The sequence below is a fragment of the Papio anubis genome, chromosome 12, assembly GCF_008728515.1.
Source record: "Papio anubis isolate 15944 chromosome 12, Panubis1.0, whole genome shotgun sequence".
NCBI classification, from domain to species: domain Eukaryota; kingdom Metazoa; phylum Chordata; class Mammalia; order Primates; family Cercopithecidae; genus Papio; species Papio anubis.
In genome coordinates, this window is record NC_044987.1 from 65,735,586 (window position 1) to 65,760,637 (window position 25,052).

Below are 25,052 nucleotides of genomic sequence, written 5' to 3' on the forward strand. Positions count from 1 at the left end.
TACACACAAAAGTATGAAAATTAACTCCTTTTCAATAGAAATGTATACATTGACTAGATTCTAATCACTAAAAGAATACTCAGTGTATTATTAATAAAATAGTTGCAACATATTCTCCAGTCTTAAACTGTGTTCTCCAATATTTTTCCACAGAACATTTTACAACTAAACAAGAGAGTATTACTATTACTATCTGACGTCCTTACAATCTTATCAGATGTTTTCTGCAGTTCAAAACTCAGAAAGCGCAATCAGATAATCACTTTTCTCATCTGTCAGATGTCAAATTCAAAAACCTTAAACTTTAATATGGCAATATCCTATTAAGATTGGAATAACTTTTTGATATTTGCGGTAAGATAAATCTGTTACACTGAAAAGAGACGAAGAATTGCCTAATTTTAATTATATAATCTCTTGATATTACATTTTGGTTGGGATAGCCGAAATTAGCTTGGAGATGTAATGTAAAAAATGAAAACTGATTTTTTGCAAGGGGACTGCACAGGGAAGCTCTCTTTGGAGTATGAGGTATGAACAGTAGGACCAGGAAGAGGAAATATAGAGGGAAGCAGTGTGACTGTGAGTAGACTTATAGATGAGAGAGAAGGAAAGATTTCTTTTTTTTCCTTGCCGCTCTGTGAGAAAGAAACCCTGGAGATATGAGGAGTCGTATAAATATGTTTAACTAGAAGCTTTGCTCTGTGTGGAATGTCTGAGTCACTCATTCAAGGAAACCTATATTAAAGATCTATATCATTGAAGCCTTTCAAGTTGGATTGATATTTTAAAATTCAACTCCATGTTGACTTATATGTATTATATCAATACATATGAATTTTCAGTTGAAGTCCCAAATCCCTTAGAAATGGCAGGTAAATTACATTTCTTTGATTTAGTTGATTTCAAATTTCTTCTTATGGCCAGGCACAGTGGCTCACACCTGTAATCCCAGCACTTTGGGAGGCCGAAGCGGGAGTGTTACTTGAGGCCAGGAGTTCGAGACCAGTGTGAGCAACATAGTGAGACCCTGTTTCTACAAAAAATTTACAAATTAGCCAGGCATGATGGTGTGCAGCTATAGTCCTAGCTACTCAGGAGGCTGAGGTGGAAGGATTGCTTGATCTCAGGAGTTTGAGGCTGCAGTGAGGCATGATCACACCGCTGCATTCCAGCCTGGGTGACAGAGATACCATATCTAAAATTAAAAAGAAAAAAATTCTCATTATAAGCAAAGTTTATTTCATTCTTACCTTGGCTATGAAGTTAGTGATTTTTGTTTTGTTTTGTTGGTATGTTATTTTGCCAAATTCCATTAAAAATAGACTAGCTTTTCTTTCCATTGCTTGGAATCACAATTGACTTTGTATAGCACCATATTGCCTGAGCACTCTCATAGGTCTTGGCACCTTGAATCACTGCTCTTCAAGCTTGTCTTATATTTTGGAGCTCATGAAACAGACAGTTACTAAATTCAAAGGTACAGAAGAAGTAACAGCACCCATCTTCACAGAATTTGAAACTAGAATATCAGGAAGAGAACCCCTGTCTCTCAAATTTCTGATTATTCTTTTTTCATCTCTGTGCATCTTTCCAGTTCCCCTGTCCCGATTCCTGAGACCAGTTATCTCTGCTTCCTTTGGGCTTTCTGCTCCCTTATAACTACTTCTTTCAAATAACTTAAACTTTTTATGGCACCAACTCCATACTTGACTTTATGTGATCTTTAAGTTTTCCTGTCCATGAGACTGATTTAGTTCCAATTTCAAGACAAGGAGTATGATTGATTCAGCCTCTCCTGTAGATTGCATGATTTATTCATAAGCTATGGCAAGGGGATGTGTCATGGTGCGAAATAACTGGCTTTTAGCTACAGGCAAGGGCAGATCCTCTTAGAAGGTTGTGTATCATGGGGGAGGTTGCAGTCTTCAGCTGTGCTTGTGTTTGGCTATAAACATCTATTATATGGGCCTGAGTATGGGGGTTGATTTTGGATTAAGTAATCTTAACTCAAAACTACACACCTATAACTAGAAAATTCATGATGCAGCTAGATTCAGCCACAGTGGCCTAAACAACAACAACAACAACAAAACAAAACAGGAAGTCTTGAAGTAGGTGCTTCCAGAGCTTGTTCAGTGGCTTAAAAGTGATCATCAAGTACCAGGTTCTTTGTATCTTTCCATCACTCTTTCCTGCTTTTAGCTATATTTAAGAACCAATTCTGTAAGAGAGGTATGTGTGGCAGAGGAGGCCGCAATGAAGTGGTTTTTGTTTTTTTGTTTTTTTGTTTTTTTCATTCTCAGGCTTGTTGCCTCATAGTTGCAAGACAAGCTGCAATGTCGAGCATCCCATTCTCAAGCAAAATCAGGCAGAAAAGGAGAGGCAAGATTAACAAGAGAGCTCTGTGTCTGATTCTCACTTTTTGCCAGGAAAAGGAACCTTTTCCGGAAACTCCTCGTCAGACTCACTTTTACATCTCACCATCAAAATCTGCGTCATGTGTCTACCTCTAGCTGTAAGAAAGGCTGGGAAATAAATGACTGACATTCTCAGTGTCTCGTGGAAGGCAGTTCTCCAACCATAGAGGAAGGGAGAAGGGAATAGCTATTGGGCAATCAACCAATGTGCCTTCAGAGTTCCATTCTTCAGGTAGTCTCTGTCCACCTGGCAAGCAAGAGAATCACCAGCAATCTCTACATCGTCATTTCATACTATACTCTTTCCCTTCTATCCCTCACTTAATCTTAGTTCAATATCTTTAAGCCCGCCAGCAGTCCTTGTGTTGAGGTATTTCTAGTGATTTTGTTTGTCCGAAGGTCACTTTTTACTACATTTCTCAGGAAGGGCTTGTAGGAACAAAATTCTGAAGTCCTTCTATGTTGATAACAATTTGTACCTTTTGAAAGTTAGTGTTGCTGAATATAAAGTTGTTGGTTTATACTTTTTTCCTTTGCATATCTTAAATATGTTATTCTGTTTTCTTAGGATATTATGAGTTGCTATCAAAAAGCCTCTGATAATGTAATTTTATTTTCTTTACAAAATCACTTGTTCTTTTTGCCTAGATTTTTTTTCTTTTTTATTGAAATCTAGTTATTTTAGTTAGAATATGTGTTGGTATTGAACATTCTGGGGAAGAATTCTCAGGTATGTTCTTTCAAAATGTGGCTTTATGTCTTTTTTAAATTTCAGCATAATTTTTCTGAATTACAGTTTTTAATATTTGTTCTCTTCCCTTGCTTTGTTTTCTTCTTCGGGGAATCCTGTTACTGATACATTAGATCCTTTTCACCCATCCCCAGTATTTCTCCCTTTCTCTTGAAATCTTCTAAAATTTTTTAATTTCCTTTTTAGTTGTATAGTTACCTTATTTTGCCCTCTATTTTTCTTAAGAAATTATCCTTTGAGTTTGTTTGCTCTTATGTCCCATTTTAGTTAAATTTCCATTATGAAATTGTTTCTTCTTTCATTTCTAATTCTTTCCATAGTTCTGTCGCATAATTTCTGAGTTTTTCTAATTCTGATATGTGTCCTCTCATGACTTCTATCATGTTTCTAGTGTCTTTTAGCTTGTTTTGAAATGGGCTATAGTTTTGCTCTGGTTTTTGACATGCTTTCATTGTCTCTAGGGATTTATTCTACACCTTGCTTTGTTTTTTTCTTATAAAAGCTTGGTATGGGGTTTGATGTTGATACTTTTCTGCTGTTCATAGAAAACTGGAAATTTTAGCATTTCTTAACTTTCTAAAGAAGACTTGTTTCAAAATAGTTCCCTGACCTCTGAGTTTCACTTTCTATTGTTTTTCTGTATTAAAAAAAAAAATGATGGCTTACTTTTTGAGGTTTTCTGGTTTCCCTCCCCTACCTTCATCTAGACTTTTCCTTTTTCACTATGGCTGCTCAATCTTTATTCTATTCCCAGGATTTTCTCCATGACAAGCTCTGTCCCAAAAGGGAGCCCTGAGTGTTTGGTTTCAAGAGTACACAGGGCATAGATTACTTAAGCTTCTGTAGACCTTACCTCACCTGTTCCTGGAGGGGGTAAAACCCCTTTCCAGTTTTACCTGCTGTTCTCAAATGGGCCCTCTGCCTCCCAGTAAATGCTTGATGGCTGTTTGGGGGTTTTCTTATTCTTAGGTCCATCTGTTGCTTCATTGTTTCCCTCTGCATCATTCATCACAAATGGTGATGCCATGTGTATTTTGAGGTTGCAGGTGGTTTGACCCTACCTACTTGTATTTTAGGATTTATGAGGATCCCTTGTCCTCATTTGTTAAAAAATGTTAACCTTGCATTTTTGGTTTTACTATCTAATTGTTCTATCATTTTTATGTGGGCATTTGGGGGAGATTTCAAAATGATGCTGCCATTGCCATCATCTTCTCAGAATCTCTTCTGGCGTTTTTTTTAAAGGATCATTCTTGTTCTTATATGGAGCAGAGACTGCAAGGTGTAGGAGGCAAGGGCCAATGCAGGGAGAAAAGTTAGAAGGCTTTTGCAATAATGCTGTAAGAGATGATGGTGACTTGGGATGGGGGAGAAGGGCAGGTGGTGGTAAATGTGAGAATTGGTGGATTCTGGATATATTTTAAAAGTAGAGACAACAGGATTTTTAAATGGGGGGATGTGTTGTATGTGAAAAAGAGTCAAAGGTGACTATAAAGATTTCAGTTGGAGAAACTGGAAGAACAGAGTTTCCATTTACTGAAATTGGAAGACTGCAGTTTTGGCGGGGAGGAATTAGAGTTCATTTTGGCTCTGTTAAATTTGAGGTGCATGTTAGACACCCAGATAGAGAAGTGAAGTAGGCAGTTATTTAAATGGGATTGGAGTTAAGTGAGAGATGTGGGCTGCAGATAAATTTGGGAGCAAATAGATAGTATTTACAGTCATAAAGCTGGATGAGATTTCCTCGAGAGTGAGTACAGTTGGAGAAGAGAAGAGATCAGCTAAGAGTACTACAGGGCTTGGGTGTGGATAGTATGGCTCTTATTTCTGGACATTTTAATTCTTTCCTTTCTTTTGTGTCAAGTTTTAACACAAATACTAAACTTGTCAATTAACCTGTTCCTAAAGAGTTAATGAGTGGCTAGGTTCAAGAATATTCCTTAAGACAGGTAACTGAGGACTGGCATGTTCAATATTCCTTCCCACCAACTCCTATGTTCTGCAGATGCCGGAGACTACAAACTACACTTCCCAGACTCGCCTGCAGCTAGGTGTCATATACAATTTAGGATCCACCAGTTAGATCTACAAAAGACTTTGATTCAGAATTGAATTAAGTGGGGGAAAGTCAGGGCATATGCCATCCATTCTGTGGATCATAGTAGAGGCAGTGTGTTTTGTAGTTGACGGTGTGACAGTGACATCCCATTTTGCCAGGCAGCATGCAGTGCTAGATGCTCAACCTACAGTGGTTTTGTATCTTAGCTCTTCTAATTATTCTGCAAGCCATTTAATATTCTGTAATAAGTCCCTCCCTGCTTAGACTAGCTAGAGTAAATTATGTAATTTGCACATGAACCCTAACTAATAAATCCCCTCCATGGGTCTGGTATTTTACATTTGTGATATAGATGTATGTGTTAACTCACTCATGAGCAGAGAATGGGTGTGTGTGTGTGTGTGTGTGTGTGTGTACACACTGAGGGCAAAGACAAGGGAAGGTTGTCTGTGGGCTCTGGAGGGTACTCACAGACAATTATGGCATGTGCTCCATAGAAGAAGATGAAGAGGAGGACTCAAAAACCGAATTTCTGATGCCCAAGTTCCAGGGCCAGCCCAGCGATGCTGTGAGCATCTTCTGTGGCCCGAATGTAGGATTGGTGTGGCCCTGGAAGTCTCACCCAATTGCTGGTATCTTGGAGGTCCACGGGTATCGGCTGCGGGGCCAGTACTTCCCCCGCAATTATAAGCAGCTGGAGGAAGATCTGAACAACAACCCTCAGATCCAGCAGGCACTGAATATACAACAGGTGCTGCTGGAGGTGAGAACAGTGGTTTAAGGGATAGGGTACTGCCCACCAATTCCCATTATAGCCACCTGCCTCTGCCCTAAACACCTTGTCTGCCCTTAGGGTGTGCTGTGGGAGGTGCAGGAATTCTGCAGGGAACATCATTGGATAACAGGCATTTATGAATTCCTGCAATCCTGGGTGCCTCAGAAGCTGGAAGACATGAGAGGTGGTCCCATCAAGAACTACGTGACACTGGTGAGCCGCCTAAATGTTTGGCAGGCCCGTGTCTCCAGTATGCCTGTCGAGTTGCTCACAAAAGGCAAGTTGCTGCTACTTAGCTGCCGTGATGTACAGACAGAGATGGGTAAGCACTACTTCTCTTCCCTCTCCTCCTTCCCTTTTCTGTACGTCTATTCACATGGCCTGCCTTGGTCCTGGAATGTCCTCCAGAGACCTTTCGGTGCGGGCCTCTTATTGGACCTATGAAGCCTTCCAAAGCCCGATGGCCCTTTCCTTTGCCATCAAAGGTATGCTCACTGCAGAGGCCAGCCTCTCTGTTTTGTCTCTGCTCATACCCTGTATTCCTTAGGAATCATGTTCCTGTGCTTGGGCTACTAAGCTCAGTGTCTTTACAGGTTCTTGGGAATCTAGGGTGCCTTCTCTCTGCATGTAGCAGAGTGAAATTTATACTACAATTTGCGTGTGTAAAAAGCTACTCTCTAACTGATCTTGTCTTACTCTGTAGTCCTAACTTCTACTGGTAGTGAAAGAATGTAACCTTTCCAATTAAAGAAAGCTCCTTTCATTTAAAGAAGTCACTTTTGGTCTGATTCAGTCTATTTGGGGTATCTGGGCAATTGAAAATTTATACTATAGTTCTGGGTTGTTTTTACTCTCAAATGTCTTTTTCTCCCTGTTCCTTCCCAAGGTGCCACCTGTACTGGGGAAGGCTGGTGGGCTGGCTTCCGAGGTGTAATACTTCCTTGCCTGGTCTCTGCCCTCTGACATTGCTGCTTCTGGTGCTGCTGTGTCCTGGGCTGGTAGAGCTGGGGTGTGTTTTCTTGGCCTTATAGGGACCTGGAGTGTCTATCTTTGCTGACCCGTCCTTGCCTTGGCATTTGCTGGCATAGCTGATCCTTGGGGTTTTAGTGAATCCTTCATCCAGTCTCTGTCTTAGGCTGGCTACCCCCACGGCTTTTGCTTCAGGGTCCCTAGCCCCTCAACATAGGAACTTCATCCAGGCCACTGGCTATCAATTCTCTGCTATCCTCTGTATTCCCTGCCATTTGGGAGTTGTGGGAAACTGGTAAGCATTATATCTGCCCCTCTTTTTACTACAACACATAGCAGTATGATTTCTACTCTGCTGTGACTATTTCATATTAGCAAGGGGCACCCTAAAAGATAGTCTCTTCGCAAAGTTCTATATAGAAAGTGGGGCTCAAGAGCATTCTACTATCTATTTTCTCCTCATCCCATCTCAGGTTCCCTCCTCTTGACACTTCTTACCCCTACTAAGCCAATGCCCAGTTGTTCGTATCCCTGGGTCTCTGAGAAATCTGGTTTATGACCTAGTCTTTTATCTTCTTTCTCCCTTCCCATAGGAAGGATATCTCATGCTATTGTGTACTAGCTAGTGCCTCAGCCTGGGAGTTCGCCATAGAGAGGCTCACAGTGGGGTAGATTGGGAAGCCAGTGATTTGTTCTTTTCGGAAATATGGAGGTTGTTCTCTTTCCTCACCAAGCCTCAAGGATGGCAATAGCCAATAGTATCTACTTCCTGTGAAGACTAAATTCTACTGGACCCATGGCTCCCCAGGCCTGCTTTCTTTATGAAGGTTAGAAGCCACTGGGGCCTGGAAAGAGTTTGCTTGAATGCTCTGCTTGCTTAGCCTTCCCTGTCTTGGCTCTCAACAGAGGAAAGCACATGTATCATTAGGTATCCAATAGGCCACTGAAACTCCCTGCTCTTGTACAAGGGGTTCGGGCTGGCAAGGCAGGAATAGGGAGGACCTATGATTGTTTTGCCTTCTCTCTGGTCCTGTTTTGGTCAGGCTTTACTTCACTGCTGCTCCAGAAAGCTCATTGTTGTTCTAGTTTGTTAGTTTCTTGATCCTCAGTTCAAGACCAACTAGCCTCTTCAAGAGGAGCAGGTGGAGAGAAATAAGCACTGGATTTAGAACCCTGTCTCTGTTTTTCACTTGCTTGGTAACTTCAGATTACTGTGTTTTAGTTTCCCTGTTTGTAAGCTAGGCATGATAACACAGTCACTCACAGGGTTATAGTAGGGATGATTAAGTGAGATATTATTTGCAATACTCCTAGCATTGAGTGTGGCATGCAGTAGGTGCTCAATAATTTTTTTCATTTCACCTTATCCCCTTGTGTCTACTCTCATCCTTCTTGCTGATTGAATTTTATCTAACCCTCTAACTTAACTCTGTTGTTTCTCTTCTTCCTGAGCTCGCTTGAACAACGAATGGCATAATTATACACTCTGATGAATTAGCTTCACCAGAAACTTGGGGTCACCCTTTACTCCTCCCTCTCCTTGATGTTACTACATCCAACGTGTCACCAAATCCTTGTCATTCTTTTGCCCCCTAAGTATCTCTTAAATCTGTTTTTATCCATCTCCAGCTTCTAATCCCAAAGGAGTCCTGGTGTGTGTGTGTGTGTGTGTGTGTGTATATATATATATGTGTGTGTGTGTATATATATATATATATATATATATATATATGTGTGTGTATATATATATGTGTGTGTGTGTGTATATATATATATATATATTTTTTTAATCAATGCATTGTTCCTTTATACCATATGGTGTCACTGTTGAGCTCCCATCTGCCTTCATCTGCCTGTTGCTGCTCCAAAAGCAGCACCATAAAAAAAAAAACAACGCGGCAGCATTGCAATGGCCTAGTTACTATTATGTTCCAAAGGGACAACGTGAAAAAGGATGAGTTTAGATCTTTGTGTTCTGTCTGATATAGGTTGTCCCTCAATAGGCTTCCTCTCAGTAAGTTTTCTCAATCTCAGGTCTTAGTACCCATTCGTCTTGGTTACTTCCTTCAAGTCTCTGAAAGTGACATGCCCAGTATGTCTCAATTATCTGTCCCCCAAACTCACTATTTTACCTTCTAGTTGCAGAGATGCTAATAGAGGGTTGGCCAGTTTACTTCACACATAATATAAAATATATTTTTAAATACTTTATATAAACATATTTTATATATGTTTACATTTATATTTATAACATAAACATATTTGTATTTAAAATGTAATGGAGTGGAGCCATGCTGCCTGAGTTTGAATCTTTGCTCTGCCACTGTGTGATGTTGATCAAGTTACATAACCTCTCTGAGCTTCAGTTTGCTTATCTATAAAATAATAGTATTTACTTCAATGGGAATTTGTGAGGATAAAATAGGTTAATATAATTAATGTACTTGAAATAGTGTCTGGTATGTAGAAAGCACTGTATACTCTATTTGGTGTACCAGATTTCTATGTTGTGTTTTCCCATCCTGTGCATATTTTAACATCTCTGAACCTTAAAGATGTCTCCTGATTGAAGACATGTTAGAGTTTAGATGGCATCAGTTTTTTCTTTGTTAGTGGTATGTAAAATAATGGTACTTCTTACAAGCAGATCTTAGATTTCATGAGGTATCATATGGGTGTTATCCCTGCCCTCTGAGATAATAAAGTTGTTCATACTGCCAAGGGCAATTTCCAGGATTACTTTCTAGCCCCTTTTCCACCTGAGACCTTCTTTACTTTAATCCTTAAAAACAAAAGGCAGATCATACTACCTTCTTGGTCCCCCTTCTTCTAGAGCAAGGGCAGTAAGACTCCAAAAGCAGAATACTTTTATCTCTGCTAGGGTATTCTGCTATTCACAAACATGTCATTTCCATACCCTTGCACACTCTGTTTCATATTTTTGGAGCATTAACTACTCAACACATCCAACTCCAATGTTTCTTCTCTGAAGGGGCCTTGCCCAGCCTTCTCAGGATACCCCCCGGCACCCCCACCTCTTAACTATGCTGGCTGAAGGCTCCCAGGCACTCACAGTGGATTTATCATTCTGATTTGTGATTGCTCATTTATATGTCTGTCTCTGCCTCATATTATGAGCCTTTCAGGGTGGGGAAACTTTCTGTCTCATTCATTTGCTCTTGTCTACCGGTATAGAGCACAGTCCTCAGTGCATAGCAGCTGACTGGACATTGAGCAGGGATCCAACAAGCATTAAACGAGATAATTAATGGTCTGACCTGCCATTCAGCCTACTCCCACTGTGGATCACATCACTGTCCCCAGCACCCCTTCTTTTTTATGCATCCCCTCACACCTTACTCTCCTGTCTCCAGAATCCAAGCTGGACAGCATAAGGAAGGACATTCTTGCACAGGTGCAAAACGAGTGCTGGAGCCTCAGTCAACAACTCATGACAGAGCTCACAAATTTCATGCATGTCTTCCGAACCATCAACTCAGATATTCACGCCATTGCACAGTGCACCCAGAAGGTGGGCTCTCCCCATCCATCCTTCCCAGCTTATTCAGGGCCCATCCTGCTTAAAAGGTCAGCACACTGTCTTCAGGTCTCTGCTGAGCTCCCATCAGGGCCTGATGCTCTTAAACTGCTCACCTAAGAGATCTACCCTTGCTAATTCTTACCCTGTCCACGTGGCCCTCAGGTTCCTCATGTCACAGGGAGGCCCTGGTGTGATGAGAGAGTTGTGCTCTCTGTGAGTCAGATAGAAAATAGTTGCCTTGTCATCAAGGTAATGGGGTGGTGGGTGAGAAGTGGACCCTTCACCAGAGAGATCTGGGTCAGAGAGGTTTTTGATCCTAGATTGCTCCTGACACCAGTTGATTACAAGGCTGCAACTGGGTCTGGAGACTTCACTCCAAAAGGTGGGAGTTGCCCTCAGGGATGGGCCCAAAGAGGCACATAGGGTTGTGGGGCTGCTGGTCTCATGCTGTAGTTCCTGCAGTTGAATGAAGCCAACGAACAGTACGTCGAGCTGGAGGAGCGAATGGAATACGTACGGGCACTCCATGAACTCATCCGCAACCATTTTAGCCTCTTTAGTGCTGAGAATGAAGCACTGGACATCTCGGTGAGAAGGCAATTCAGGGAGTCACCCATCCCTCCCCGCCCTCCTCCCCCACGACCACATCTACTCCACTGCCCTCTGCTTGCCCCACAGCTTCTGGATATGTGGGAGGCATTTCAGTTTGAGAAAAGCCAGGCTTCAGAGTTCCTGCTCAGCAAGCGACATGCCATTATACCCAAGCTGCAGCAGCTGATGGCAGCAGCATTGGCAGAGCTGGAAGGCCTGCTTGGGAAGGCCCTCTCCGGTCCCTTTATGGACCCCACACAAGATCAGAGGAGTACTGAGCACCAGCTCATCTCCCTAGAGCGTCAGTTCCAGAACACAGTCAGCGACCTCAGTGAACTGCACCACGCTTATGTCATCTTCACTGGTACTGAGGATCCCCGCACCCTCCATTATCACTCTGTGATAGACCCATCAACTGAAACAAGAGTTGGAACTCAGGGTTCTGTGTCCCGTATGACCCCAAGCAAGCCTTGGGAATCACATACCTTCATTGGTGTCTTTTATAAATGAAAATTTCAGGACAAAAATATCATATATTGACCATGGCAGGTGTTGTGCTTAGGGTGGGGGCATGGGGGCTCACAGTCTGATAAGGAAGGCAAACAAGTGAATGTTCCATCAGAATGTGATAGGGTCAGGGGCTAAAAGCATGTGCAGGAGAAATGTAAGAGTGCCCTCCTTATAGAACTTAGCCTTTGTGTAGCCCTGTTCAACACAATCCTACACCAGCTAGCAGACCCCAGATAAGAGTAGGTCTTGATGCTCTAGCAGATTACTTCCTCCAGCCAATGTGGTATAGAGAGGAGGCTACTTGAGTGCCTCACTAATACACAGGAGGAGACTAGGACATAACTATTGGTCTCAATTCTTCCATATAGTAGAAGCTGGTTCCCTTCTGTTCTTAAACAACTCTGTGGGCTCTGGAAGGAGACCAGAGCAAATATAAGAACCGTTACCAAACAATTGAGACAGGATCTCAGGCTAGAGTGCAATGTCATGATCACAGCTCACTGCAGCCTCAGCCTCCCAGGCTCAAGCAATCCTCCCACATCAGCCTCCTGAGTATCTGGGACTATAAGTGTGTGCCACCATGCCTTGCTAATTTTTGTATTTTTTGTACAGATGAGGACTCACTGTGTTGCTTAGGCTGGTCTAAAACTCCTGGACTCAGGCAGTCCTTCTGCCACAGCCTCCCAAAGCACTGGGATTACAGGTGTAAGCCACTGTGCCTGGCCTTCCTTCCAGAATTCTTATGTTTGTTGGATTTACTGAATCTCTCTCACTCACTGATTTTATCTTCTTTATCATCACTCATTCTTTTATTCTTTTTCTCTGATTTCTGGAAAAATGTTGTGAGCTTGTTTTATAAGTTTCCATTTCCTATGGCATCACTTTGTATTTCTATTGCATTTTAAAACACACATTTTGCATGTGTATGCATGCTTATGTACACATGTATATGTATGTAACTGTATGTTTATGTGTATATACATGTGCACACATTTGCTATCTCTATCTGCTGAAGAGGACACGAAGCAAAGAAACCACTGTAGCAAGAAGCCATATTGTGCTCAGGTCTTAGTTTCTAATATCATTCCCCATTAAAAGGAACCAGAGCTCCTTAGAGAAATGGATGATTCCAGGGCTGTGGCAGGGTAGGTACAAGATGAACCTAGAGTGTCTTTTTATACCAGAAAGTAAGAAAGTATTAAGGTGTTTTAAAAAGTGATGGGAGCATATCACAAGGATTCAGAAGGGATACCAACTGGCTAAATCTGGAACAATTTGATCACCAAAGTAAGTACAGTAATAAATTCTAAGCTATTGAAGTAAAGGCATTTATTATCCCTAGTAATAGTAAATAGATAAATCAATGAGAGAGAAATGAGGACTCATGCTTACAGTAAAATGCCAGGAGCTGACTGGCAAATGTGGAAGGAAGGCTGAAGTGGGAAAAATATTATTTTGTAGCCATCATGGTAATTACCAGATCAGATAAGGATTAATGGATGCCAAATCTAGGGCAAATTTGATGAGGAGCAGAATATTTGCACTATCTTAGAGAGTTTCTCCCAGAGATCACTTATTTGTTGTAAAAAAAAAAAAAAAAAAAAGAAAAAGAAAAAGAAACAACAATGAGTGGAGAAATCAGACAATTTGACCAGCTGATTAAAAATTAACATCACCAATGAAGGACATAGGGATGTCATATGCCTTCAGATGTGATACTGGAGAAGGATACCATATCATTTATGTAGTAGTCCAGCTGAGCATGAGTATCATTTTTAAAAATCATAAAAACACAACATGAGGAACTTTCTGTGAACAAAAAAGTGGTAAATGGGGACTGTATACTTCAAAGATGTCTGTTACAAAAGCAAGAAAGGCTATGGAAATGTTCCAGATTAAAGAAGCTAAGAGACATGGCAAATGCAGTACCTGACCCTGGACCAGATGCTATAATTGAGGCAAAAAAAAAAAAAAAAATGCTATCTAGGACATTATTAGGTCAACTGACAAAACTGAAATATGGACAGTAGATTAAAATACTGTGTCAATATAATATATGAAATTGGGAATTGAACTGTGGTTATATAAAAGAATATCCCTATTCTTAGGAAATGCATACTTGAGTATTTATGTAACTTGCCCTTAAATAGTTCAGAAAAAAACATCGTGTGTGTGAATATGTGCATACACATGCCCATGCACAGAGCAGGTGAATGCAAATGATAAAGCAAATGGGTAAAATGTCAACAAAAGGCAAAGATAAACAGTATAGCTATATATCTATACCTATGGAAGATAGAAGGTACACAATTTTTTTTTTACTACTTTTTCCTACAACTTTAAAGATCAGAACTCATTTTCAGATAAAAAGTTTTAAAATGCATGGAAATTATCAAGTAGATACCAGAAAATGTCCATCAAAGGACATTTGCTCTTAATCCCCAGTTTGTTTTTATCTTTTCATGTGTTTGGAGATATCACGTCTGCTCTTTCTTACAGATGAAGTTGTTTATTTGTCCAATATTTGATGTTGAAACAACTGCTGTCAAAGATTATATGGGACTCTAGCCATATCTTTGAGTTTAGACAAAGACTGGAAGAATTCAGATTTACTGTCATTTTACTTTTTGTCAGATCAGAGCTTTGATAGCCTAGTGATTCCAGCTTTTTAATATTCTGAGATCTCCAAAATGGATGATGTGCACATGTGTAAGATGCATGAGGCCCAGCGTTTGGGTGTGACTCTATCACTTTTTGTCCCACTCAAGTTAATGAGATGTCTGTTGTCTTTTAAGTAAATTGCAAACCTCGATACTATAATTATTGTTAATTATAAATTCCTTTTGACACATATCTCACAACTGACTATAAATAATTGATTTAATTGATTAAGAACTAATGTAGTACCCTGTGAGATGAAGGGGTGGAGGATAATGGCCAGAGGTAAACATGACATGTCCTCTATGTGGGCCAGATCTTTTTTTATATTCATCTTGCTGAACTTTCTCTTGGGCTGACAGTTCATTCATTCATTCATTCATTCATTCATTCAACACATATTTGTTGACAGACTACTGTGTACACTAGGCTTGCGGTACATCAGTGAACAAATGACAAAACGCTTTTCTTGATGAACCCAAACTTCTAGTTGGGAGAGAAAGACAATAAACAATGATGATAACCAAATTCTGTAGTATATAAGAAAGTGATAAGTGATAGAGGAAAAAAAAAAGTAGAACAGGGTAAGAGGGGTCTAGAATGCCAGGGAGGGTAGCTAGGAATTTTTAAACAGATAGCCTGCATAGGCCTCATTAAGAAGATGCTGTTTGGCTGGGCTGGTGACTCATGCCTATAATCCCAGCACTTTGGGAGGCCGAGGCGGGCAGATCATGAGGTCAGGAGTTCGAGACCAGCCTGGCCAACATAGTGAAACCCTGTCTCTACTAAAAATATAAAAATTAGCCAGACGTGGTGGCATGAGCCTGTATTCCCAGCTACTCATGAGGCTGAGGCAGGAGAATGGCTTGAACCCAGGAGGCAGAGGTTGCAGTGAGCCGAGATCACACCACTGCACACCAGGCCGGGTAACAGTGCAAGACTCTGTCTCAAAAAAAAAAAAAAAAGAAAAAAGAGAAGATGCTGTTTGAACAAGGACTTGAAGTTGGTGAGGGCACGAGCCATGTGATTCTCTGAAAGAAGAGTGTTCCAGAAAGAAATAAACTGCCAGTCAAAGGCCCTTAGCAGGAGAGTACATGCCTGGTGCATCTCAGCAATAATAGAGTCCGGTGTCACTAGACTAGAATGGAGTGAGTGAGATGGAGACTAATAAAAGAGGAACTCTTCCCTTTCACTGCCATCACATTTTCTCAGATGGTCTTTCCTTGGAGTAACTGTTCCTTGGATTAACCCCACCTCCATTGTTGAGCCAAACAATTTGGAACTCCACTTCCCCTATCCCCAGCCATCACTTTCTGGACCCTACCTCTGTCATTATGGGCTCTTGACTGATCATTCCACCACCCCCCTCCCAACACTGCAAGCAGCCCAGGTCTCAGTCAATCCTCCCCCACAGAGGATGAGACTCCTGTGCCCTTGCCAATCTGTGGGACACGTCCTATTGTGCAGCAGCAGCGCATATGGCACCTGTACCGAGTCATCTCTGAAAACATCAGCGAGTGGAAGTGCATGGCTTTTGCCAAGGTGCTGACACCCTTCCTTGGAGCTCTTGTCTGGGAGTGGAGGACTACAGTGGTGTGGAAGGGGAAGAGTCTAAAGCTGACAGTGAGCCCTCCTCCCTGCAGTTCAGCTTAGCTATGGCCCAGGAGAAGACAGAGGGCTGGCTGACAGAGGCAGCACGGATGAGCACAACCCTGGGGCTGAACAGCCCCGTGCTGCAGCACTGCATGCGCATCCTGGGGGAGTTTCGCAGCTACCTGCCCCTGCTCGCTAAGCTGGGCAGCCTCCAGCCACAGAGTCTGAACTGCCAGTGTCTCCTGCGAGGTATGTTTGGTTAATGTCAGAGGAGGGGGAAAGGTTAGAGCGATGCAACAACTCAGTTTCCTGCTGCTCGTGATGGAAACACCTTTCCTCCCCAGGTTTGTCCCTACCTTTCCCACATATTTCAATCTCTTTTCCTCAACTGGGACAAAAATTTTTAACTTCCCTTACTACCTCCTCTCTGCTGATGGTGGCTGGGCTTGGGCTGGGGCCTTACCTCTGGGCTCTGAGTTGTGCTCTAGACCTTGGGTTCTAAGCTATTGACTCTGTGTTGTGCTCTAGGATCTGCTATCTGGGGTCTAAGCTGGGCTGGGCTGGGCTCTGGGATATGGGATATGGGCTGGACTCTGTCACATACTGAGTGTTGCTCTGACTTGTTTTCTCTACCTCCAGCCCTCGGGCTGGGCAGTCTCCAAACTATAGAACTCCTAACGCTGGGCCAGCTGCTTACTTATCCACTGCTGGAGTTTGCAGATCGAATCAACCAGGTGGGGCCTGCAGTACGGGGGTGAGAGAAGTGGTCCAAAGCCAGGACCTGTAATAAAGCCAGTCAAGGCCCAGCAGTCCCTTTAGACAAGAGGGTGGTGGGTGTTTGGCATGGGATTTAATGGGGGTTGAGACTGCTAACCTGCCTGAAGGGCAGGAGCAGTTTCTTTAAATCTCCAGATGGGGATTTCTTGGGTGCTTCCAGACTCCCTGTGACTGAGAGTATGTCCCTGATGGGGGAAGGAAGTGGGTGGCAGCCCTGAAGTTGTGGGCGAACAGAATGGCAGGTGCCCCCCAACACTTATCTTGTCCCCAGAGAGCATGAGCTGACTGAGGTATTTGCTCAACTGGAGCCTTGCAAAAGTAGGTGGGGGTTCCAAAGCAGTGGCCCCAGGGCAAGGTAGTTAGATGCTGCTGATGGTCTATCTTTGAAGCCTGATGGTCCCCCTCTCCCTTCATCTCTGACACCTCAACTCTCCTGAGCCCTGACCCTTGAGTTCTGCCTCAGATCCAATCCCCAAGTCCCAGCTCCAAGCCTATCCCCTAATCAGTTGCCCAATCCTGGTTCCTGAGACCCAGCTGTTCCAGGTCTGGCAAAATGAAAACGAACGAATTCATGCCCAAGAGACTATACAGCAGTTGCAGCGGTACTGGGAAGTGCGCCAGCTGCGCCTGCTCAACTTCATCCTGCATGTACCCTACGAGCCCCCAGCCTCAGAGCGCTCCAAGAGGCAGGTGCTCCGCAGCCCCCAGTGGGAGGTAGTGGACAAAGATAGTGGCACCTTCATCCTCTCAGGTGAGACTCAGTCCTTGTGACCTAGTGAAAGCCCCCTGCTGGGGGCCATTTTCATCCACCATATCCATCAAGCCCTGGCAGATCTGATTCTCTAGCCAGGGCCCCATCCTTACTAGACAGCCTGAGACATTAGTCTGTTCTGAGACAGTGTCTTCCATATAGCCCCCTACTGTCTTAATCTCCTTGTGATCCCCTTCCCCTAACCTGTCTCTACTCAATGCCTGGGTCCTTCAGCAAAGGTCCTTCCTCCCCTTTCTGCCTACACTCAGAAATTCCTCATGGTCAGTTATCTACACCTTTCAATGCTCTGTCCTCTAGATTGCACCCTGCTGTCTAATTTTATGCCTCATTCATTAATTCATTTCTTTATTCTCTCCCTCATCAAACCTTCATCCTCTGTGCTAAACTTTACATGGGAGACCTTGAGACTTACAGACAGTATCCCTGTCCCTCAGAGATTTCTGAGTCCAGTGAGAGACAGACAATATTATAGGGATAAACAAAATGGAGCACCTTACCGAGGGCAGTAGAATCTCAGAGAGAGGACCAGCTCAAAGAACCAGAGAGAGAATCAGAGAAGTCTTCTTTAGGCAGAGGCCTTATGCTGACTCTTTGAAGGAGTAAGAGTTTGCCAAACTTGCCAGGTGAGAAGGGCAGACCAGACAAAGGGAACAGCATTTACATAAGCATCCAAGATGATATAGCTGGGGCATTGCCAATAGAGGAGAAATTTTCTTATTCAACACAACTGGAACCCAGTTGGTGAATCCAAAATCTAATGATGCATACATAGTTTAAGATTTTTATTTTAGCAAAATATATGCATGTACATTTACTAACCTTTTAAGCTAATGACAAGAGCTTTTATTTGACTTGATAGTTCCTCACTGCCTTTCTTGCATTAATGCATTGTCTACTATTTCTGCTTTCACTTTCTGTAAAGTTGGGCAGCAACATGAAGACACTTTTAAAGTCCCTATGAAGGGAAGGGCCTTAGCTGCAGGAGCTGGGTACCGTGTGGAGAGAGGGAGGTGGGGAGAGGACTTCCAAGGAAATTGAGACAGTTGGGAGTTACATAGAAGACACTGTCTCAGAGTCCAGAGCTTTTCTAGATTTTTATTATAAGTTCTCAGTTTATAAAAAATTGACTTGCCTATACCTAATAGCATATGTTTAATCAGTTTGCCTTTACTGAAGCTTTCTGTGGTTTCCATAGAAACAGCAACTTTTCCCCCACCAATGTGTCAGTGGTTGTTACAATATTAGATTCAACTCTTTACTTACAATCACAACATAACTCACATAAATAGATCCGCAAACACACTCTTATTCTTAGTGTGCACACACTTTAACTAGTGGAAGCAAAAATGTTTGGATCTTCTAAAGAATAGCTTGAAATCTGTGAGTTTCAGTTCAGTTAGGGCTTTAGTCGGTATATTTGATGGTAAGAATGGGGAGCATGAGCTTCTGTTTCTGTTTCTCTGTGGCTGGATCCCAAATAATAGTGGAGGAGGGGATGGAGCAGCTAGAACTGGAGAGGATCAGATCATGCAAAGTCTTGTGGGTTACATTAAGAATTTACTCAATAACATGAAAACAATAGAGAGTCACTGTATGTTTTTTATGGGTAGTAACATAATCAGATTTTAGTTTAACAATATCATTCTGGTTTCAATATGGAGAATGGATTGAAAGGAGGCAAGGAATGGCAATTGAAAGATCAATTAAGGGATGACTGGTATAACCCAAGTGAAAAATAATAGTGGTCTAGACTAGGATAGTAGCAATGGGGAAAGAAAAGTGGGTGGACTCAAGCTATGTAGAAGTCAACTAGGCAAGATGTGTAACTGGTTCAACTTCTGCATGGAGGAGAATGTAGGTCCTTTCTATTCTAATATAGATGTTCCTTATTACCCAAATTCTTTATCCTTTTCACCTCTTTATTTCCAGTATTTGGTTAGGGGTGCCTTTTCCAGCCATTTGCAGCACATTGATACATGGCACCCAGCCTCTTTGTTCACATCTCCCTTATTAAGGACTTGTAAGTTTTGGTGTTGACTGACACAAAGGCTGGATGTCTGCAGTTAACATTTGCACCAAGATTGAAAGGAGATTCTCTTCCCACTTTTGTCCTGAGCACATTTTATGCTAATCCATTTGCCCATCTCTGACCCTGGTTCTACACTTTGCCAATCTGCTCCTACTTGATCTCTACCACTTTTCTGCCTCATCCTTAGATTTCTCTGCTACCAAAAGTAATAAATAAAAATTCATAGTGCAGAGTAAAGGCTCTGGATAATCTGGGCCTTGGGATGTCTGTGAGCATAATTTCAGATACCAGCCTGGGTCCTACCAGTCTTTACTTCAGCTCACAGCCCTTCCTCCACCTTTGCTCCCTTTCAGTTTTCCCTTCTCTCTCTAAGCTAGCATTTGCACCAAGCACTTGTATGGTTGAGGTTTCTTCCTATGGGTTCTCTCCTTTCTCTGTACCAGGTTTTCTTTTCCTGTTAACTCTGGGCATGTTAACCAAGGACAACATCTTTGTAGTGGCCACACACCATGAAGCTGGTGACTTCATTCACCCAAATAAACCCCAAATGATGGACTTGTTATGTACTTAATTCTTACCTCAAGAAGACAGGTTGTTACAGGATTGGGCACACCTACAAATTATTAATCTCCCCCTTTAGATTCTTAACCAAATGAGAACAAGGATATATATGAAAATGAAAGTATAATATCAGGACCATCACCCCCAAGGAAGTTTGTGCTTTTTATATATCATGTTGGCAGACACAGCTCAGATCTAGGTCAAGTGAGACTTCACGCTACCTCATCATAACCTTCCCCCAATTAGGTGAGAACTTGAGGTCTGTGTGGATATGCAGAGGAAAGCTGAAGTACACTTACACAGGTAGCTGTGTGGAGGGCTGTGGCCTGCCTCATTTCCCATAGGGCATAAAAGATGGGCCTCTTTGCCTCCTCACATGGGGAAGAGTAAGGGAAGGGGATAGACAGTTTTCTTCCCACCAGGGATGTCTGGAGAGTTCTACATCTGTCTGAATAAACCTCCTTTCTTGATTGTTCTCTCATTTTTACCCCAATTAGTGTCCCTACCTCATTTCCAGCCCTAGTCTAACCAAGCACTTGTGGCATGAAGGGATAACTCTTTAAGCAGCACCAGGGAGCCAAGTGCTAAGACTATAGAGAAAAGTTTGTTCTCAGCTTCTCTACCAGGACCCCTTTTAAGACAGAATGGGCATTCTTGCTATAGAAATATGATGTAGGGTCCTGGAGCCATTGAGCCCTCTTCCCAGGCTAGAGGCCCTAGTTCTTACAAACCACTTCCATGGAGTTAGCTTGATACTCACAGCAGCTAGTCAGGGAACTCAGCTGGCCTGGAGTCTGCCCACAGTGCCTTGGGAAAGGAGGAGCTTCTTCTCTCACCATTTTGAGACCCAAGTGCTTTATAGGCTCTACATATTGACTGATGGAATCCTTAAAGGCAGAAAGGGCAGCTGGGCATGGTGGCTCACCATGGTAATCCCAGCACTTTGGGAGGCCGAGGTGGGTGGATCACCTGAGGTTAGGAGTTCGAGACCAGCCTGACTAACATGGTGAAACCCCATCTCTACTAAACATACAAAAAATTAGCCGGGTGTGGTGGCACACACCTGTAATCCCAGCTACTCAGGAGGCTGAGGCGGGTGAATTGCTTGAACCCAGGAAGCATAGTACAGTGAGCCAAGATCATGCCATTGCACTCCAGCCTGGGCTTTTTTTCAAAAAAAAAAAAAAAAAAAAAGGAAAGAAAAAAGATAGCAAGGGCATCAGGGTCTCTGTAACTGCCTCTCCTGGAAGGTCCCCCTGGTCTGCTCTTCTCTCCCCCAGCCCCGGCCCTTGCCCCATCTGACTGCCAGTTCAGCTTTTTCTGTCTTAGATTACAGCAACCTGCAGGATTCCATCCAGGAAAGTCTTCAGGTGTTGTCCAAGATCCTGGCCATCCAAAAGTCAGGAGACTTAAACAAAATAGCTTTGGAGTGGATGGCCATCATGCATGGCCTGGGTAAGTGCAGGCCTCTAGTCAGGCTGATGGGTGAGACCTGAGGCAGGATGTGCCAGAGGGATGGGGGTGAGAGGTGGAGGTTGGGTGGGAGAACATATGAAGAATAGAGTGAGGACCTCCTTCAGGGCTGTTTCTTGGGATGAAGAGATCAGGTTTTTATTCACAGTGAAAATTTTTTCTCCCTCAAGCAGGATCCCCGAGTCCTGCTGGGCAGAGTATTTTGCTTGGGCTGGCGGGGCACCTGAGAGGTCAGGAGCACGGTGGACTCCTCTGCAGAAGGTAGAACCCTAGTGTTTCCCACCAGCATTTCTCTGGCTGCTTACACAGGTGCCCTGCTGGAGGTGTGGTTGACTTTCCAGCAGAAGTGGATTTTTCTGAATAAAGTTCTGCATGAGATGAAGATCCAGTTTCCTAATGCTGACCTGGTAGGGAAGGGGGTTAAGGCAGAGAGGGCAAAAAGGGTTCCTGAATAGCAGGGCTCAGCGTGGGAAAGGGGAGCTGCCACTTCATATTGGCCCTCACTTTTATCCTCTCACTCACCACAGAACTCTCGTTTCAAGGTCGTGGACGACCAGTATCGAACCCTGATGCGCATCTCTGTAGCTGACCCCATGGTTCTGTCACTGGTAGTGCCCAGTGCCAAGAGGAGCCCTTACTTCCAAGGCCAGCAGCTGCAACAACTGCTGCAAGCAGGATCGGTGGAGCTGGAGGGCATCATCATGACTCTGGAGAGCGTGCTCTATGGAGTGTGTGCTCACTTCCCCCGCCTCTTCTTCCTTAGTGACAGTGAGCTGGTAGCCCTGCTGGCTGCTCGACTGGAATCATGCGAAGCCCAGCTATGGGTACGACGCTGCTTTCCTCATGTGCATGCTGTGAGGTTCAAGTCTTGCCCAACTGGTGAGAAAAACATGGATGACTGGGAGTCAAGCCCAAACGCACAGACTCAGGTGGAGGCACTTGCAGTGCTAGGGGCGGGTGGGGAGGAGGTGAAGCTGCAGGGTCCCCTTCCTCTGCATCCAGATCTCCCTAAGTGGCTGGCCTCTCTGGAGAAGTGTCTACGCTTGGCACTGGTGCACATGCTGCAGGGCTGTGTGGCTGCTCGCCTTGCTCGAGGCCCATCTCTAGGTGAAGCCCTCAAGCAGCTGCCCAAGCAAAACAAGTTGTACCTGCAACTGTATGTCCAGCACTGGATCAATTTAGTCCAGGCCTTCCCATGGCAGTGTGTGCTGGTGGCAGAGGAGGTGGTATGGCGGGCCGAGATGGAGGAAGCTCTGCTTGAGTGGGGTACCCTGGCCATGGTCTCCATGCATATGCGCAAGCTTGAGGTACTGGTGAATTTTTTGCGGGCCCAGAGGGCTTCCCAAGGTGGACAGTCCCTGCCTTCTGTCCGCCAGACCAGCCTGCTCAGTGCCCTGCTGGTCATGGCAGTGACTCACCGGGATATAGCACAGCTGCTGGAACAGCACCAGGTCAGTGATCTCACAGACTTTCACTGGGTCCGCCAACTCAAGTATCACTTGGGTTCACCTCACATAATCCCCAAAAGCCCCCTACAGAGTCTTAAGACTACTACATCTTCTGAACACTCTCTGTCACCAGCAGCATGCTGGATAGATGTGCTAGGCAGGTCCTTCCTGTACAATTATGAGTACTTGGGACCTAGACTAGGGCCTCTACCCAGCCTGCTGCCAGAACGGCCAGCACTGGTACTATTATTGGCCCTAGAGGAGGTGGCCTGTGGGACTCTACTGGGTCCTAATGGTGTGGGCAAGAGAGCTATAGTGAATAGCCTGGCACAGGCCCTGGGCCGCCAGCTGGTGATGCTGCCCTGCTCACCTCAGATAGAGGCTCAATGCCTGAGCAACTATCTGAATGGTGCCCTGCAGGGTGGTGCCTGGCTGCTGTTGGAGAAAGTTCAGCAGCTTCCCCCTGGCTTGCTGTCTGCCCTGGGCCAGCGCCTGGGTGAACTGCACAGCTTGTATGCCCCACTGTACCAGGAGGCTTCCCGAAACACAAGCACCATAGACCCCACCCAGCCCCAGCTCCTTGGCAGTGGCTTCTTTGAAAAACATCATGTGTCTATGCGCCTTGGCTATGGCTGTCTCCTGGTACTGCGTGCCCTGAGCTCTGCTGTGCCTGCCAACCTGCACCTGCTGCTGCGGCCTGTGGCATTGGCATTGCCTGATCTGAGGCAAGTGGCAGAGCTGACTCTGCTAGGTGCAGGGATGCGGGATGCCTTCCAGATGGCTACCCGCCTATCCAAATTCTTCTCTCTAGAGCGTGAGCTGGTGTCTGGGCCCCTGCCCTGCCGCCTGCCACTGCTCAAGCAGATACTGGAAGACACAATACAGACACTAAATGTGGCCAAGGAGGAACCGAAGTGCCAGCAGCCTCGCAGCCTAGCTGCCATTGAGGAGGCTGCCCTACTGCATGCCCTACTGCACTCATCACTGTTTAGCGTTCTCAATGGGCTCCACCTGCACAACCTCCGAGGGCTGCTGTGTGCGCTTTTCCCTAGCGCCAGCCAAGTGCTGGCAGAAGCTATGACTTACAAGCTGATGAAGGCACTGGTGGTGGAGGAACTGCAGCAGGTAGGTCTGCATCCCAGCCCTGACATTTTGGGGTCCTTGGAACAGTTGAGCCAGGCCCTGAGCCGGGCCTCAGGCATTCTGCTCCTAGGCCCTGCAGGCAGTGGCAAGACCACTTGTTGGCACAGCTTATTTAAGATCCAAAATCGGCTGGCAGCCATGGAGGGCACCTCAACCCAAGGCTGCCAGCCTGTGGAAATTACCCACCTGTACCCCAGTGGCCTCAGCCCCCAGGAGTTCCTGGGATGGTTAGAGGGCTCCTGCTGGCATCATGGCATCTTCCCCAAGGTACTTCGTGCAGCCGGCCAGTGTAACAACATGGGCCAAAAGAGGCAGACAGAGGAATCAATGGGGATCCAGCACTGGATAATATGTGATGGAGCCTCCAGTGCTGCTTGGCTGGACTCCATCACTTGCCTCCTGAGTGAGCTTCCGCAGCTTAGTCTCCCCAGTGGACAGCAGATAGCACGACCCCCAGGCACCTTTCTCTTGATGGAGGTGGCTGATGCAACAGGCATGTCCCCCACAGTGGTAGGCTGTAGTGCCCTAGTCTGGTGTGGTGGAGAGCAGACTTGGCAGTGTATACTTAGTGCCCTGATGGCATCCCTTCCCTATGAGTACCGCCTGCAGCACCAGACAGTCGCTGAGCTCAACCACATGGCTGAAGTTCTGGTGCCTGCAACATTCCGATTCCTCGCGCGCCAAGGTGTCAGCTCCCTGCTGCAGGTACACGGGCAGCAAGCTGTTTGTGCAGGTGTGGCAGAAGTTACCAGCATGGCACGCATCTTGCATAGTCTGCTTGACCCCCACCTGCGCCTAAAGGAGGAGAAGGCCCCTGGCCCAGGTGGGAAGATGGAAGGGCTGGCTTGAGAGAGATGGAGCCTTAAGGGTAGCTGGGGTATATGGCTGGAGCCTGGGGCATGTGTTCTTTGGTGGAGTGAGAAGTAATAGTGTCAACCTTTTTTCTTTCTTTCACCTTCCACCTTCTTCTACTGGGGCTCCT

At 44.5% G+C, this 25,052-nt stretch overlaps 1 protein-coding gene across 25 annotated transcripts in view; it reads left to right on the forward strand.

Moving 5' to 3' along the window:
• Positions 1-25,052, forward strand: part of DNHD1 (dynein heavy chain domain 1) — a 92,547-nt gene that overhangs the window by 40,862 nt on the left and 26,633 nt on the right. For 11 of the 25 annotated variants that reach the window (XR_002517100.2, XR_002517099.2, XM_021926154.2 and 8 more), the window contains exons 10-21: positions 5,728-5,993; positions 6,084-6,327; positions 10,349-10,506; positions 10,978-11,103; positions 11,194-11,470; positions 15,689-15,816; positions 15,918-16,116; positions 16,507-16,601; positions 17,188-17,395; positions 21,336-21,461; positions 21,789-21,886; positions 22,007-24,893. Coding sequence is in view for 22 of the 25 variants with exons in the window: in XM_021926154.2 (XP_021781846.2) it covers positions 5,728-5,993; positions 6,084-6,327; positions 10,349-10,506; positions 10,978-11,103; positions 11,194-11,470; positions 15,689-15,816; positions 15,918-16,116; positions 16,507-16,601; positions 17,188-17,395; positions 21,336-21,461; positions 21,789-21,886; positions 22,007-24,893 (4,812 nt within the window). In the remaining 3 variants the exon portion in view is untranslated. Of the gene's footprint in view, positions 1-2,306; positions 5,463-5,727; positions 5,994-6,083; positions 6,328-10,348; positions 10,507-10,977; positions 11,471-15,688; positions 15,817-15,917; positions 16,117-16,506; positions 16,602-17,187; positions 17,396-21,320; positions 21,462-21,788; positions 21,887-22,006; positions 24,894-25,052 lie in introns of those variants that run through there. The other 14 variants (XM_031653261.1, XM_021926153.2, XM_021926152.2 and 11 more) reach the window with 12 other exon arrangements.